The 18,038-nt window shown below is 49.1% G+C and overlaps 2 protein-coding genes across 3 annotated transcripts in view; one reads left to right on the top strand and one right to left on the bottom strand.

Moving 5' to 3' along the window:
- LOC144155494 (peptide methionine sulfoxide reductase-like) overlaps positions 1-18,038 on the top strand; it is a 78,578-nt gene that overhangs the window by 6,404 nt on the left and 54,136 nt on the right. Inside the window, exon 1 of one of the 2 annotated variants that reach the window (XM_077686979.1) lies at positions 9,713-9,874. The exons of the other annotated variant lie outside the window; for it this stretch is intronic. Within the exon in view, the coding sequence (XP_077543105.1) occupies positions 9,797-9,874 (78 nt within the window). The 5' untranslated portion in view covers positions 9,713-9,796. Of the gene's footprint in view, positions 1-9,712; positions 9,875-18,038 lie in introns of those variants that run through there. 2 annotated transcript variants of the gene reach the window in all.
- LOC144155495 (protein FAM210B, mitochondrial-like) overlaps positions 1-18,038 on the bottom strand; it is a 36,813-nt gene that overhangs the window by 7,951 nt on the left and 10,824 nt on the right. The window contains exon 2 of the mRNA XM_077686982.1: positions 16,554-16,636. Coding sequence (XP_077543108.1) covers positions 16,554-16,581 — 28 coding nt within the window. The 5' untranslated portion in view covers positions 16,582-16,636. The remainder of the gene's footprint in view (positions 1-16,553; positions 16,637-18,038) is intronic.

Below are 18,038 nucleotides of genomic sequence, written 5' to 3'. Positions count from 1 at the left end.
TTCTAATCTTCGTTTGAGCCATAATGCGAGTGCCTGTTTTGTTCCGCCCTTCCGTTACAGCAAAACAAGTAGGTCTTCATCGTCTAGGCACTCCGGTAACAGTTCATGATAATTCGATCGAACGAAACGAATGTCAATCCCCAACTTTCTGGCAATGCATGCAGCCGTCTTTGAAGTACACAAAGTTCGCGTCCTCATTTACAATCACTGGCCGTTGTTACCGCCCGTTAGGAGACTGTCGCATCGTTGCCCGATGAATTCACAAGCACGCCATCCTTGTCAGCAACAATACACAACTCCGTCCGCCTTGACACGAGTGCGGCGATGCGCCGTCGCTGCAGCAGACGGCGGAGGAAGCTCCTTCGCCGGCATCGTCCGCGATGCATCTCGGGACTGCACGCCGGCGCACCGTCGACTCTCTCGGTGCGCGGCGGTGCAACCAAAAATTGCCCCGCGATGGTGCACCCCGGTTTATCGAGGACGGACGGTGCACACCGGTGCGGTTTATCGAGGATGAAAAGGCGCACCGGTGTGCCCCGGTGTGCACCGGTGCGGTTAATCGAGGATGCTATAAGTCGGTGTGAGAGCTGAGCAAGGCGGCCTCCCATTGCTCCTGAGTCCTGATGTTTAATGCTCTATTCGGTGAACGAGGTTTCTGTGGGCTTGCCCATATGATGTGTTGTAGGGTGGCTTTTTCTGCACACCACTTGCATCTGTCGGAATACGTGTCTGGGTAATATCGGTTGTAGAGAACAGGGTTGGGGAAGGTGTTCGACTGTATTCGTCTCCACGCAACCGACTGCCATCTGTTGAGGGAAGAGTGTGGTGCAGGGTACTTGATGCGACTCAACCTGTAGTGGTGCGTAATCTCCCTGAACGTGGCCAGCCTGTCTCTGCTCCCCGTGAACGTAGGCCCGATGTCTCCGTTGAGGTCAGCCTGGTTGCCGAAATCTCGGACTGCCTCGTGAGCCAGTTCATTCCCCGGCAAGGACGAGTGCGCTGGTGTCCATACAAGGCGAACATGCCTGCATCTGTCGCCAATAAACGTAGAAAGAATTTTGGCCGCTGGCACGGATATTCGTCCCGCCAGGAAGTTTCTTATTGCCGTCTTGGAATCAGACACAATAATTTTGGCTTCCGTGGTAGCTATTGCGAGCGCAATAGCCGCTTCTTCCGCCATCTCAGGGTGCGTCGTCAGGATTGTGCCCGAGGTCACTGAGTTTCCTTGCTGGTCTACCGCGGCTACGGCCGCAGCCGGTCGGTCGTGATAATCCGCAGCATCCACATAGAGGACATGTGGGTTCCCGCACAGCTTGTAGGCTTTCCGGATGATGCACTGGAGCTTCTCTATTTCTGCTCTTTTGAAGTTCAGAAAAGGAGCCACGTATATGATGCGACTTATAATAAAAGCATGAACCAGGCGCAGTAAATTTGCCTTCTTGAGGCCGTGGTGTTTGTTAGCTATGCGGGCTATAAGTCGGCTGATTTGCTCCGCACTAGATTTCAACGTCGATGTAGTAGCTGTGTTGGCTCCATTTGCTTGAACACGAAGGCCGAGCACGCGAATGCACTCGACGCGTGGAATCAGGCTGCCCTGTATATACACTTGAATGTTCGGGACGTCTTTCTTTCTTCTTCCCTGTTTGGGAGGTTGGTAGAAAAGGATCTCCGATTTTTGAGGTGAGCAGGCAAGACCTCTCGGGGTGATGTAGGCTGTTATGACTCACTGGCGCCATGTTTGCGCGGGTCAGTCGCCCGCCGGTCGACCACCCCACCGCTTGTCGACGGAAACGAAAGGAGGCCGACACGACGCCGCGGCGGCCACTGATTGGCAGCGGCTTTTGAGCGGCGTTGAGTGTTGTTGCCCCAAAAGGGATTAAGGAGCTGCCGGTATTCCCCCGGCCTGAGCAACTGAACGCGTGTGCGCGTGAAAGCCCAGACGGCGACGACCGGACAATGGGACCCCGTGGCGGCGGCAGCACAGCGAAGAAGGCAGTGGCAATGGTCAAGCCATTAACCCTTCCCGGAGTGATTCCACGAACCTTGTTAATCTGTGCTGTTAGGCTCCCTGGGAACGCAGCGCGCGGCAGACACCAAAAGAATACGCGGCGCCCGCGCGGGTCCTGAGGAGTGGCAAGGGTGTGTGCGTGTGCGTGTGCTGTGCATCTGCCGACATACCTGAAAGGCGTGTCCCTACCCGAGGGCGGTGCTTCACAGCGAGGAACGTACACATCACCATTGGTCCGCATTGTTTTGTATGGGGATCCCTAACCTAGGGAACTAGGGATCGGGGGTCAACAAAAAGGGCGTGCTGCGGCCCGCCAAGATCTGTCTTCTGTCTTCATCTCGACAACTCACTGTAAAAATGTAAATAAACCGTTGAGTTTGCTCTAAGCTCTCCCCTAGTCGTGGCTCGACGAAGCGACGGCGACCGGCCCCGCTACCAGCAGACTGCGGTCGCTACAATCCGCAACAAGACGCAACAACTGGATGGCAAGCGGTTGGATCTGAGCCTGGAGGACGGAGAATGATCAACACGCCGAGATCACGGAGACTGACAGCTGTGGACTGGTGAGTGCTGGCTTTGGTTTTTTGGTTACCAGGCTGATAAGATAGAAGTGCAATCTTTTCGCTGGTAGAGGCTACCACAGAAGCAGTTGTTTCCGGAACTTCTGGGTAGATAGTGAGCCGCACCACACTAGTTCTCTGTCATGGATTGGAAGCGTTTGTTGAAGAATCAGCTGCTGATTCTGGGGGAGGAGCTGGGAGCAGAAGTAGATTCGGGGATGAAGAAGGACGAAATTGTTCGCGCTATCGAGGGCTTGAATCTCACCAGTGAAGATATTACAGAAACGTGGAATGAGATTCAAAAGCAACAGGAACAGGAGCGCGAGCAAAAGCGGGAGCAGCAGGAGTGCCAGCTAAAGCAACAGGAGTGCCAGCTAAAGCAACAGGAGTGCCAGCTAAAGCAAAAAGAACTGGAAGTAGAACAGCTGCGCCTGGAAGTGGAAGTGAGGAAGATGGCTGAGGTTCAAGGAGTAGAGGTAGCAGGAAGACAAAATCTTTGTGATTTATCTAAGCTAATGCAACCCTTCAAAGTAGGGCAAGATGTGGGCCTCTTTCTTGTGAACTTCGAGAGAACCTGTGAAAAAGCGAAGCTTGGCCGTAGCACATGGGCTCGAAATTTGTTAAGTTTGCTGCCATGTGAAGCAGCGGATGTGATCGCGCGGCTTCCGGTGGAGGATGCGGACAATTACGACAAAGTGAAGGATAGCCTTCTAAAGAGGTTCCGACTTTCGTCAGATGCGTTCCGGCAGCGGTTTCGCAATCTGACAAAGAAGCAGGGCAGCACGTATTCTGAGTTTGCCTACGAGTTGAAGGTAAACTTGGTAGAATGGATGAAGGGAGCCAGCGCTTTTGGGAACTTCGAAAAGGCTCTTGAGGTAGTGGCTCTGGAACAGTTTTTTTCTAAGCTTTCCGAGCCAATGAAGCTCTGGATCCAAGATAGGGCCGGAGTAGTAACAGTGCAGGCAGCTGCCGACTTGGCTGATGAGTACGCGTCACGCCGGGGAGAAAGGGACGAGGTTCCTCCCGCAAAAGCGGGAGATAAAGGAAAACCTTGGACGGCGAGGCAAGGGGCTGGCGCAGGTATGACGGCACAGAAAAAGGCGGACTTTGCTGAAAGTAGTCAAGGATCGCAAAACAAACAGGAGGGAAAGGCTTCGGAGACTTCTTCCAAAAAGAGTCCTTTTGACGCGCGGCAACCACCTACCTGCTACAAATGCAAGGAGGTCGGTCACATTGCCATAGGCTGTCGTAGGCCCAGGCCAGCCCTTTCGTACACTTGTGACTCTGCTACTAGTGAGGAGCTACTTAGTCCTTACCTTTTTAACCTAACAGTGAACGGGAAGCCATACCGCGTCTTACGAGACAGTGGGGCAACCATTGATCTGGTGCACCCGGACTATGTGGCACAAGCAGATTACAACGGCAAGTGCGCATGGATTAAACCGGTTTTGCAAGAGGGAAGCATTTGTCTCCCGGTAGCTCAAGTAGTCATCACTGGGCCGTTCGGAGAAGTAGAGACGGAAGCGGCGGTGTCAGACAAGCTGCCCTCGCAGTACTACTACTTGTTCTCGAATCAGACCGACCGTCTGCTTAGAGAACAAGGGAAAAGTTTTCAGGAGGGAACAGTCCAAGCCTTGACTAGAGCTAAAGCACGCACGCCAGCAGCCGAACTAGAGCGGAAAGAACCGAGTTTCACCGGAAGTACAGCAACACCAGCTGGAGTCAGCACAGCGGAGTCTACTATCCCGTCGCCTACTGAAAAAAAGAGAGAGGGGTCAGAGGAGGAGACTCGCGCTGATATAGCTGAAGGGGAATTGGAAGAGGGGCTGCTCGTGTTGCCTGTATCCAAATCACTAGACAATGTACGGGAGAAAGTGACAAGAGACGAGCTCATCGAGCAGGAGAAAAGCGATCCCAGCCTTAAGGAGATTTGGAACACCGTCAGGGAAGGGGTGGCGAGGAAGAATGTCAGTTTTCCCGTCAAAAATGGCATCTTGTACCGCCACTAGCAGGATGCAAAAGGTCGCACGTTTGACCAGATTGTAGTTCCGACTAAGTATCGGCATTACATTGTTGATCTCTGTCACGGAGTTGGTCGGTTGGGGCTATAGGAGCTCGGAAGAGCAGAGATAGGCTCCTAACGGAGTTTTATTGGCCAGGATGCTTCACCGAGGTTGAGAACCACGTAAGAGCGTGTGAAGCCTGTCAGAGAGAGGGAAAACCGCACGAGAAGGGAAAGGCACCATTTAAGCTTGTTCAGCTCATTTCGGAGCCTTCTCGCCGGCTGGTAATAGACGTTGTGGGACCACTCCCAGCGACAAAATCAGGCTACCGGTATTTGCTTACCGCTGTTTGTCCACCAGCCAAATTTCCAGAGGCGATCCCAATGAAGGAGCAGAGCTCGGTAGAAGTAGTCAACGCACTACTGTCTATTTTTTCTAGAGTGGCCTTACCTAAGGAGATACAGTGCTACCAGGGTTCAGTGTTCAGCAGCGTTCTGACTGCGGGCTTCCTGGAGAAGTGCGGGATAAGGCTGATGAACCGAGTTCTGCAGGGGGCTGAAGAATACGCTGTTCCCTACTTATTCGACCTTTCTATGTACTACAATACATGGGAAGACCACCTGTACCATCTTAGCGATGTCCTTAGACGTTTGACACACGCTGGACTGACAGCGAAGCCGGCTAACTGCCAGCTAGCTCGCGCCGAAGTACGGTACCTAGGGCACGTGGTAAGGCAGGGCAGGAGGCGACCTGACGAGTTGAAAGTAGAGGCGGTTAGCGAATTCCCGCAACCAGAAATGGAGGGTGCTTCCCAAGGCCTCAAAACGGCTCTTGTTAGCTCGCCCGTACGGCATGCACCGAACTATGATCGTCCCTTTACTGTGCAATGCGATGCCCGCAACAGAGGCTTAGGAGTAGTACTCTGCCAGGAGGATGAGAACGAGAACGAGAACCCGGTGCTGTACGCCAGCAGGAAACTCTCGGTTCGCAAGGAGGCCTACAGTGCGTCAGAAAAAGAAAGTGCCTGCATTGTGTGGGCCACCCAAAAATTGGCCTGCTACCTCTATGGAACTTCTTTTGTCTTCGTCACTGACCACTGCCCACTGACGTGGCTGTCGCAAATGTCGGGAAAGAATCCGCGACTACTACGCTGGAGCCTTGCGCTTCAGGAGCTTAACTTCACTGTGAAGTATAAGAAGGTTTCCGCCAACGCCAATGTTGACACATTAAGCAGAGCCTTTTAGCTTTTGCTTTCTTTTGTTTTCAGTTGAGGAACGTTTTCTGTAGTGATTTTGAGTAGTGTTTTAAGTAATTCAGTCTAAGTTTTTAGCTGTGAGCAAGAGTATTAGTGTGGTTGCCATATGTAAAAAAAAAAAAAGCGTAGGTGCACTGTAGCACCTTTGAAAGAGCAGCCTGGTTGCCGAAAAGTCATTGCCGGCGCTTGCTGGTTCAGGGAGGTTGGTCTTTGTGGTTTGAATGGTGCTGGAAGAATGCTGCTACTATGATCTCTCCCGTCGAGCAGCTGATACTACACGACGTCCGAGATCTTCCCGTCGGCGGAGGAGCTGTTATGACTCACTGGCGCCATGTTTGCGCGGGTCAGTCGCCCGCCGGTCGACCACCCCACCGCTTGTCGACGGAAACGAAAGGAGGCCGACACGACGCCGCGGCGGCCACTGATTGGCAGCGGATTTTGAGCGGCGTTGAGTGTTGTTGCCCCAAAAGGGATTAAGGAGCCGCCGGTATTCCCCCGGCCTGAGCAACTGAACGCGTGTGCGCGTGAAAGCCCAGACGGCGACGACCGGACAATGGGACCCCGTGGCGGCGGCAGCACAGCGAAGAAGGCAGTGGCAATGGTCAAGCCATTAACCCTTCCCGGAGTGATTCCACGAACCTTGTTAATCTGTGCTGTTAGGCTCCCTGGGAACGCAGCGCGCGGCAGACACCAAAAGAATACGCGGCGCCCGCGCGGGTCCTGAGGAGTGGCAAGGGTGTGTGTGTGTGCGTGTGCTGTGCATCTGCCGACATACCTGAAAGGCGTGTCCCTACCCGAGGGCGGTGCTTCACAGCGAGGAACGTACACATCACCATTGGTCCGCATTGTTTTGTATGGGGATCCCTAACCTAGGGAACTAGGGATCGGGGGTCAACAAAAAGGGCGTGCTGCGGCCCGCCAAGATCTGTCTTCTGTCTTCATCTCGACAACTCACTGTAAAAATGTAAATAAACCCGTTGAGTTTGCTCTAAGCTCTCCCCTAGTCGTGGCTCGACGAAGCGACGGCGACCGGCCCCGCTACCAGCAGACTGCGGTCGCTACAACTCGCTACAAGACGCAACAAGGCGTGGACTGCATCGGCAGCTTGCTGCAGCCTTTCCTCAAGGTCCCCATCACTGCCTCCAGTCGCCCAGATTGCAATATCATCTGCGTAGAGGCTACTGCCGCATAAAAGTTTCAGTTCTTACAGCCCGTGGTTCTATTCTCCAGCGTTGGACTGCAGCGTCGGTACAAATGATTGTGCGCGCCAACAGACCTCCGTCTCTTCGATGTTCGTGAGGTGGCTGAGCAAATAAAGCGTTTCACTCCCTCTCCATGTTTTCCCTTCGATGTCGCCGAGGTCGTTCCCGCTCGGATATCTTCTTGATCAGACTCTTCGACCGTCGTGAGGTGCCGAGGCAAATAAAATGTTTTACTTCCTGTCTTTATTTCCATTCGACTCCGTCGAGGTCGTTTCCGCGTGGCCATTCGTACAGCTTACATTGTTCGTCCCTGGTGGCCTACTATCACGAACGTTAGCTCCTCAGCATGTTTGAAATGTCGGCCGAACTTTCACAGTTAGCAGCACGAAGCTCCTGTGCTGCAATAGACGGAATAAACAGCGGTATGCCCGCCAGACATGGTATCATTAGCTAAATAGGCAACCAACCAATTCGCTGCTGAGCACGAGGTCGCGGGTTCGATTTCCGGCTGCGGCGGCAGCTTTTCTGATGGAGGCGAAAAGCAAAAACGCCCGTGTGTAGGAGATTTCGGCGCACGTTAAAGATCCCCAGGTGGCCAAAATTAATCCGGAGCCCTCCACTACGGCGCGCCTCATCGCCTGCGTTGCGTCGGCGCGTTAACCCATACAATCAATCAATCAACCAACCAACCAATTCCTTACTTTCGTTTGGAGCCACATCCGTGGAATATATTGTCACAAAGGGGCGGCTGCATCCATTCACGCAGACGTATCCGAGACCATGTGCCTGTCCTACATGTGAGCTTTTATTCTTGCAATACCTTTTCCTGCACAAGACGATCATTTTTGCTATTTTAAACCCTGTTTTCAATTTTTTAACCAATTCGCTCTTTCTTCATTAAACTGCTCGGTTTCTAATTTAGTCTGTTAAAGTGGGCGCATTAGCCCTTTTTACGCCCGATTCCTGCACCATTCCCCACGTGGGCGTGTGCCCTGACACGAGGAACAACAACCATGTCCAATATGGTAGACGAGAAATTCCTGACGAGCAGTTAAAATCGATCGTTTTATGTGCGAGAAGGTAAACACTATTCTAAGCACGCCCGAACAGCGGGTGACAGTTCACAACGATCTATGTTCACTGTTTGACGCCTCCGTGGGGTCAAAATCACAACGTTGACGAAGAAAGCGAGCTTACGATGCGCTCCTATCCTTTGAAGAGCATCAACATTTAAATTTCGGTCGGAATGTTCATTGTTGTGGTTCTCGGCAATGCGAAGTGACCTTCACCGAGCTGCGCTGCAGAATTCCCAGGCTAAATGTCTATCTGTACAGAACAGGGCTTTCACCTACGGAACTAGGTGTGCGGTGCCAGGTCCTTGAAACAACCGAACATTTTTTTCTCGCTTGTCACCGCTTCTCGACCGCTAGACAACTGCTGTTGAAGGTCCCTATTGAGCGTTTGGGGTTGACTCTATCTGTTCCACTTGTATTATCTATTGGGGCAACAAATTTTGGGGTATGCAAAAAGGGGTATATATAATTGCATTGAAGCTTTTCTTTCTGCTTCAGGTCGCTTGAATTACTGAAGGGTACTAATTATTGGGAAATTGGGGTTTTAATCATAAAGAACTTTCATTTTACGACCTCTGTCTTTCCAGAGATAAACTAGTATATCGAGTGCTTCATGAAATACAGTAAGGTATTTAGCCCTGGCCAATCCTTCCTTGTGGTCATCATCATAATCATCATAGTCGTCGTCATCATCATCACGTTCGTTTAGAAGAACCAAACTGCATCAACGGAATGGCTGGAAGTTCACAATGACCGTAAGTGTGTGGTTTTCAATCTTTGTTTTTGTTTGTAGAGTAGGTTCTCACAAGGAAAGCAGTTCCGAAGCGTCATAGACGCGCTCCCGCGCTCTTAAATAACACCTGGCATACAAGGCCAACTCAGACTCCTTTTTTAACGTTTCCGTTAGAGATGCACCACCGTGAGTGAAAGAAACGGAACGCAAACGTCAATGAACTATATTCACGCCAGAATCGTGACGACTACTGAAGTTATTTGGCGATGAATCTGGAGTACGCGGTAGAGCATGGGCATGGGGGTGTCACCGGAGCTTGGCGCATACGTTGGCCCGTGCGAATGAGCCCACACTAAGAGATCTACAGGACATTGCTTTACACAGGTTCGAAATTCTTGTTCGAAGCTGTTCCTCTGCTCTAAATAATAACTGAAAAGATCGCTAGGTGCCTTTCCCCCACTTACGACCACGGTCTCCGGCGTGGCGCGGCAAGAAGCCAGTAAAAACAAAAAAATCCCGTTCCTATATAACCGCTGCTCTTGGCCAAAACTTGCCACCCCTGACGAAGAAGCCGAGGTGGCTTCGGCACGTTGAGAAAGCCTTTCGTATTTTATTTTATTTATTTTCAAATAAGTTTTCACCAGACAGCTCTGTCGAAGACGTTCCCATGCAAAGGTGTATCTTAAATAGCCGTCGGTAAATGTGCCGCTCTGCACGAGCTCTGGACGCGCTGTCATTCAAAAGTGTAAGCGGTTCCAGCACGGTGCGTCCAACATGGATGGCAGCCTAAGCGGCGCGCGGAGTCTTGACGGCAAAATCAAGGTCAGTCGCGCGCTCCTTGCACGCCCAGTACGGAACAACAAAAAAGAAGGTGGTGCTGCTGTGTGCGCGATCACTCGCCCCGGCTGCACGCACGGGCGGCAGTTGAAAGAAGCGGGCCTCTCGACAAGGCAGTTGTCGCGATGGCGGCAGCCCTGGCCACGGAGCTCTACATGCGCCTGTGCAAGTGGTGGGACCGCCTGCTCGACCTAAACGTTTCCGTGAGTTGGTCGCAGTGCACCTCTAGAGATGCTTTGAAAAAAAAAAAAAACTGTGAACTTGAGCGGTAGGCGTCGGCACCCGCAGGAATTCACCGAGCGGACAATATCTGGAAGTCGAGGAGGTTGAACTAAATAGCAACTGGCGTCTCAAATTTTTAATTTCTAAACAGGAAAAACATGCACTTGAACTTAAAATTGGCCTTAAAAGTCAGTAAAAGCTCAGTTTTCCCCATTCCTGAAGGTAGGGTTTCAGCCGCGGACGCTCGTGAATGCAGGGTAAGACACCAACGAGGCAAACAGATTAATAATAATAATAATAATAATAATAATAATAATAATAATAATAATAATAATAATAATAATAATAATAATAATAATAATAATAAAACTTTATTTTCATCAAATGATATGAGACTGGGTAAAAGCCGCGCGGAAGCCAGGCAGCTTGAAACATGCCTGTGACACCCTCTACAAGGCAACTAAGCAAACATCAGGGAACTATATTGAAAATACAAGCTCCAGTGTGAACTTCGCCGCAAATTCCAGAATACATGAGAGAGAAACAAACTGCTAACAATGTGTCATGAATAGAATTTCTTCACAAATTAATACCAGGTTGATTGAGCGAATTCAAAAGAGTCGGTAAATGTGTGATAATTTTTCTGTTGAATGTTTTGCAGGTGGGTGACCGCCTTCCCCTGCTCTTTTTTGCGAATTGCGTCAATTAAGCTGCGTGTTTTCCACTAATTAAGATAAACAGCGCAGAAAAGTTCGGTTTGCCCTTAACTTGCACTTGTGCGTCATACTGAATTTATATTTGTGCACCTAAAACACTAATTAACTGGCCTCTAGAAACAAATGAGAACAGTGAGCGTTATATGGAAGGTTAAAAAGTTTCTACAATTCTACAAATTTCTACAGTTCTACAATTCTTTTGTAGAATGCATTTTTTGCTTTTTTACAAATGTGTAGATACCGCCGCACCCCATACTAGAGTAGCGAGAAAGAAAGGTTTTATGACAAAGAATTTTTGCCTAGAGGGGTAGTATATATCTACACCAGGATGACATGCCAACGACACGAGATAACTTGCCTACCACAACATATATGTACGTGAGCATTCCAAAGCATGCTTTGGGAGAAGATAACACTGGCACTATGAATGTCCGTCATGCAGACGACACGAGATAGCTTGCATACCGCTGTGTATACGTGATCATTCCAAAGCATGACTAGAGAGAAGGTAACACCAAGATTTGCACCATGTGTCCCACTTACCACATAATAACTTTGTGTCAGTTACCCAAAAAGATAAGTGTTATATGTGCAGGTAAAAGTTTACAATTTCAACATTTTTAGATTCACTATTTATCAATATTTCAATATTTGACCTTGTTCGAAAAATTATGGCGTTTGCCACATGCAATGCCGGTTTTATTTCCGAGTGGTCTAGCGCAGGCCATTTTTGAATATGGATAAGAACAGAGTCTTTCGGTATTCTTTAACTGACAACAGTCAAGTGCATAAAAATATGTATTGGCATTTCCAGCATAGGATCTTTGTAGATGTTTACCTGGTCGTTTAGATAAACACGAAAAAGAAGAGGCCTACAATACCACCTTGCGGAACACCTTCTGCGATATGTTTCAACTTTGAATTACGTATATCTTAATTTAACAAACTTACAGGTGCTGTAAGTAAGACTGTCTACTGCTTAGACAACGTCTTCGAGTGCCGTAGTACTTTAGCTTCTCAAATAAGGTTGAGTGGTGAATACAGTATAATCCTTGTGAAAAGTATACATATAAACAAAACTCTATGCATGAACATTTTATTTTTGAACTGCGGCAAAATAGATTGCTTTTGTTTAATTTGTGAGAGTTCAGTGGACCGCCGTTTTCTAAAACCGGACTGTGCTGAAGAAAATACAAAGTGTGCTTGTCAAAGAAAGTAGATTAATGAAGGGGACTGAGTTTTTCTAGTCCTTCCGAAAATACAGGTAAGAAAGAAATGGGCCTATAGTTTTTGACACTGTCCATATCAATGTCTTGTGTGACACTGCAGCTTTCGCGACCTGCATTCTTTCTGGAAGGATGGAAAGGAAGTATGCATGCAATATAGGGGGCTAAATATCGATAAGATATTTGATGGGACGGATTTGTATGTCATAGACATCACAGCTTGAGCTACATGCTAACGAAAGGAAGCTGTACGCACTTCGTTTTCTGTAACTGGCGGAAGAAAAAAGGAAAATTTATTGAAAGCAATGACCAATTTCGAAATATCACCCAACGTCCGGTCATCAGCACAGTTCACGAAATAGTCATTAAAGGCCTCTGCAAGGACGCTACCTGTCATCTCAACATCATCCGTTACTAACCTTTCGAGGCTGGAAGGCTATTTCTGGAGATTTTACATACAGTTTAGTTTTCTCCCTGAAATAAAAGGCGGACTTTTATGGAAGCGCGGGCTAGGGCCGGACATGTAGTGCGGGAAAGTGGCAATAGCTGGACCATCTGGGTAGCAGGATGAGCACTGAAAAGCTCGAATGGTCCCAACTCGATGGAGGGATCGGATAAGACAATTGGGGGGCAAGGAAGGGATTCGAACATCGCAGGATATTTGGAAGCAGATGCGCGAGATAGGCTTCATTCTGCTCAGTGGACATCGATAGGCTGATGATGAGCATAAGGGTGATTTTGTTTTTGGTCTAGTCAATGGCTGATATTAAGTATTTGCTTGCGCACAGTTTACAAGGCTGAGCTCGCTCGCAATCCATTCCGCCCTCCGGGCATGCAAGTGCGTCGTCACTGTCGACGTCACACAATCGGCCAGGAACAAGATGCCGGGAAAGAGCATTTTTGAATGCCCAGTTCTCGCCAGAAAAAAAAAAATATTCGTTAAAACTGGCCGAAATATCTAGCCAAAAAGAAGGTGGTCAACGCATTCTCCACCTCAAGTTGATTAAGCAATTAAACAATGTGTAAAGCTCAGCTTCATAGCTAAAAACATCTGATCGCGCTGACCAAAAGTTTATTAAAAAAGTAAAAAAAAGCGTTTATGAATCTTTTACCTGACGAGACAAGATTTCGCCAAACCTCAGACCTCATCACTTTAAGCTTTTGCGCCCACGAAGCATAAAAGCTGTAGTATAAATGTCGCTCTGGAGAATTCACTTACAGGTGTCAGTGTGTGCCGTATGGTTGTAAATAATCTCCTAGCTATCTGCGCTCTAGTTAACTATAGCTCTGTATAGAATTTATCAATCTTTCTTAAATGCAAAACGCACCATCTACTCGCCCTTCTGCCTCGGTATGAACGAAAGACGAAAAAACATGGCGGCCCGAAATGTGCACCGAATAAAGTTATTGGGTTCCCACTTTGAAGGGCATGCAAAAAAAAAAAAAAAAAACCCCGAAAAAGTTGTCATGCGGAATAACTGTTAAAAGCAGGTAGTGGGTCTTCTGTTATTGGAAGTATTGCCTAGAATAAACTTATCTTCAACACTCCACACCAAGTGCATTTAATGATCTGGTTGTTTTCAATTCAGCTGAACTGTTGCAACTTGTAAGAAAAGCTTGTTTCTGATAGTGCTTGTATTGCATTTTCCTTGCCCATTTCAGGTTTCTCAAGCCTAAATGTCTGTCTGTAATATATAACTTCTTTGGTGCCAGAAATTCGCAACCCTAATCGCAACGCAATTGAAATTTCATGATTGCGTCCACCCCTAAAGAATGAACCACTGTACCACTGTACTTCGAGGGCAGCCCCCCACCGCGCCCCCCTTTCCGCCTTCTGTTTTGCGTAACACCTCGTATAAACTGGCAGAGGCTCTGAATGACATTTGCTGTCTTTGCGGCTTGGGCGACCTACCTTGTCCGTCGAACTCGAGTGCACATGACGCAAGAAGTTATGTTTCTGAGATGTTTTCTTCCTCTTCGTGTCTAATGGCCCCCTTCCCTCGATTAAGGGGCCTCGGAAGGCGCAGTTTATGCACTTCTCGCCTGTATACGATGCTGTATACAGATGCAGGGCACAACACATGCATATAATGTTTTCAAAGTCAGATTTTCCTACCGAAAAGGTGGGTTGGGAGGTATCAGTCCCGAAATTCGAGCAGGTTCGATGGCAGGAAAACCGCTGAGACCACCCAGGGCGAAACGTATACAGTAAAGGAGGCGTCGACCGCTCCAACGGAAGGGCTTTCATACGTCACAACATTAGGGAATCCTTCTACTGTATCGGGGTGCCACATTAGCTATGCGGCCTTCGGAAATGGTCGCTCGGATACCATTTATTTACGCTGTCGCGTACGCCCAACTCTTCCGCTTGAATGCGAGCGTATGCGTCATGAAATCACCTTCGCCACAGCAACGCCGCTGTCCAAAACAGCAAACTTCCTGGTTTTAGTGCGCGCCATTATTAATGCCTATCGTACACGGCGGCTGCATGCTGGAGGTTGCGTACGCACAATAGAACGTTGCCAGTGGGACCAGGAAGACGTAGCTATATATCGTCAACGAATATGTTCGGGATACGAAACTGTGATCGTCCTCACCCCTCGATTCAGCGTACACCCTTAGTCAACCCCGCTGTTCAACTTCATGACAATGCACTCAAGTGACCAAGCTATGCCGCCGCCCAAGCAAATTCGGGGAACGACAGCAACGTTCCTTCCATTTGACTCAAAGTGGGACCTGCGCTGTGGCACGGCGCAATGCAGAGCGTCATGCTTGCGTTGCGTGATGACACAGCGCAGACAGAACTTTTCCGAGTCAAATCGCATGCTCGACAACGTCATTCGACGAAATTTTGTTGGCTACATGGATTGCCTAACCGAATTCATTGTGGTGAATCTGAACCGCAGGATTGTAGATTCAGGTTATGGGGTTTGACGCAACGAAGCTACATCGCTGCTGGTCTATGAGGTGCGCCGTGGAGGGCTCCGGATCAATTTCACCCTTCTTTCCAGAGCTATCGTGCGCTCTGGAATAATGCAATTTTTAACAGCAGTGATGTTTAAGCTGGTGTTGGGCCGGCGAACGCGCTCAAGAAAACCTCGCCGAGCGATGGCGTCATCGAGCGCGCCAGCACATACGGAACACATCGACCCGCCCAGCAGAATTTGTGGCGAAATCTCTCTCGTGCTCTTCTCCGCGCCAGTTCACGTGAATTCGCACCTCAAGTGGTAAATACAGAAAATCTCGCGCTACAGACGCCGAGTTCGCGAAGCCGGTTGCCCCTGGTTCTAGCGCGTGCTGACGCGATCCCCTTTGGAAGGGATGTGAAAGCTTGCGGACAAAACGATCCGGGCCTGCCAGCCATGGAGAACTTTCAGCGGCAAGTTCGGAAATTCATATGAGGTGCAACTTTCGGGTCTCCGACGAAGGGAGAGATGGGGCGACAGAAGAAGAGCGCCACTTCCGAAGAAGAAAAAGCGCTGCGCGGAAGCCGCCGCGCCATTACTCGAGAACTGATGCGACACCTCGGTCCAATCCAGAATATCGCGCCGGTGAAGCGACGGCGAAACGTCAGCGGGTTGCAGAAGACCCGGAGTAACCAGCTCACCTGAATTGTACATACATTAATGACAGAGATGTTCATTGCTCTTTGGGGGCTAACGACGACACCACGCAGAAACCTTGACCGAGTCTCGAAGCATAACCGTGCATGCAGAAAACTTGTCCGAGTTTGCAAGCATAGCCACGTATAAACTTAGCCGAACCAAGAATAAGTTGGGTGGGGCCGCCAGCTTCGCCGTTTGCCCAGTCTTCGCGCCACTAGTGCGAAGCTGCCCCAATTTTTTTGTTTCTTAGAATTGTGTACGAGTCTAAATTCCCGCTTTTGGGGAGCTGTTTCAGCGGACATAACATACGTATCCTAAGACAAATTTTCCCACATTTGTTCGCTACAACAGCACTATAATTGCGTCAAATTACCCCACGTGACTCGTGTAGTGTAACAACGAATAATATGCTAGTAAATGCTTCGCACCCCATATAAACATTCATAATTCGTCGAGAGATACTGCCTCCTCCACTCCATGTGCAGGGCACGACAATGAGCTCGCGATTTTTTTGGCTCCATGCACACGCAAGCAGAATGTCTCCCCCCCCCCCCTTTTTTTTTTTTCCTTTTTGACTCGCCGTAGCTACACCTGAGAGTCATTTCAGGTCTCCTGCAACATTTTTTTTTTTTTCAAAATCTAAACTGCTTTTAGAACATGGTCAACGAGCTCGTCTATGGTGGTCAGATTTGGTGGCCGTGAAGTACCCGAGACAATTCGTGGTTTAAGCACATCAGATAGCTGGAAAACTTGCTCAAAGTATTTTTCTGTCGTGTTAATTAATGCCGTGAAATTATTTTTTTACATGCCGTGATGAAACGACTGCTCGACATTGACGTCTCTCTCTCTCTCTCTCTCTCTCTCTCTCTCTCTCTCTCTCTCTCTCTCTCTCTCTCTCTCTCTCTCTCTCTCTCGCTCGCTCGCTCGCTCTCTTTCTCGCTCTCTCTCTTTCTCGCTCTCTCTCTTGTGTGGAACAGTCGAATAGTCGACTTTCGAAGCTGGCTGTTGTTTTAAATATAGCAGATAAACAAACAGGAATGTGTCCGGCGACATAAATGCACGCTACCTAACATTTGCAAACACCTCTCCAGTCGCGGTGAGCTTTTTTATTACCTGAGTTTGGAGCTGCACGGGAGCCCATGGAGGGCGCCAAAGTAGTCAAACTGTTGAGTGACGTTTTCAGTGAGCTTCGCTGTCTGCGGAATAGAAAAAAAAAAGGCGAAACAATGGCTGTTTGGTGCAGCGCGAACGATATTGTAGTTGGGCTCGTAGCAAACGCTGAGTAACAAGTGGCAAATGTCAAGGTAGCAAGAAACGTAGTCACCAGGTCACAGGGGCTGGATAAGTACGATAGATTACAACAAAACAGAGCAATCCTTGGATAGGGACGAAATAATCGTTGTCCGGTTCGTAGCAATGCCTACACTCATCATCATTGTCGTCGCCATCATAATCATCCTATTTTTTTGTACTGTGGGACTAAGGCCTCTTTACTGACTTCCAAAAGGCACTGTCCAACCCCAACTTTCCTTACCATATCCAGCTATCGGTATTCCCCTACTTACCGTCCTGACTCTCGGTAACCACTGAGTTAATTCAAATTTTTTTGTTGTTGTTGTTGCCTCATTCGGGTCATGCGCTGTGGTTGACACCGGCGACCGCTTCCGCATGTGCCACAGCGCCTACCTGCAACGAGGGCGCATGGTGTCTGACGAGCGCCTACCTGCAGCTAGCTTTATGTTACGCTAGGAGGACTGTAATCAAGCTTTTACAAAATAAACAAACCCGTGAGCATGTGGGGCTGAATTCGCAAAGCAGTTTTATGTAACCGATGGTGCTGTGGGATCAGAAACCGCTTTCTAAACCCGCGGACGCTGGCGCTTCGGAGTATACGAACGAATGGTTGCAATGTCCTTGTCGCAGTTCACGTGTCCTATGTCCCACCACTCCCTTCTTATCTTCCTTCTTGCAGAACTTCTTTTCACCCGAGTGGGGCCGCATTGAATCACAAAATCTTGTGGCCCAACAGCAGAAGCAGTCTCGCGAAGTTTTTTCGGGAGTTTCGGTGAACAAAGCGTCTAAGGACATAGTCAGATCACGTGCGAAGGAGCTCGGCGCAATCAAATTTTTAACAAAGAAACTGCCTTATGGTGGTGGTCGGGCGAGCGTCGCAATATAAGACGGCACATGCGGCCTGTACGAGCCATACGTCTCGCTCGCTGCTTTTGCAGCACGTCGAGCAGGGGAGGGAAAACCTTGATTGAGGAAAGTTTCTTCTTTCATTTGTGTACACAAAGGCGTTCGTGTAATTGGGGACCTGCGCGCTACGTATGTGCTTATTTTCATGCGTACGGGGAAAGCAATAGGAAAGAAGACGCACGGAGACAGAAACAACACCGCGTTTTCGGCCTTTTGCGCCGAACTTAGATGCACCACCTACTCGCTCACTGAATGGCGCATGATTTACTCCTGTGCAGAGCGCTCAGTCCGCTGCCACGCACTCTGACAAATGAGCTTAACGCTGCACCGTTACATTTGAGCAGCGAGGCGCGCCGTATATAGTGGAGGGGCGCTGAATCATTTGGACCACGTGGGATT

This window comes from Haemaphysalis longicornis, unplaced genomic scaffold (genome assembly GCF_048455015.1).
Source record: "Haemaphysalis longicornis isolate Haplotype H1 unplaced genomic scaffold, Haemaphysalis longicornis Haplotype H1 scaffold_1, whole genome shotgun sequence".
NCBI classification, from domain to species: domain Eukaryota; kingdom Metazoa; phylum Arthropoda; class Arachnida; order Ixodida; family Ixodidae; genus Haemaphysalis; species Haemaphysalis longicornis.
Note: the sequence above shows the minus strand (reverse complement) of the source record. Positions and strands in the feature narration are given on the sequence as shown.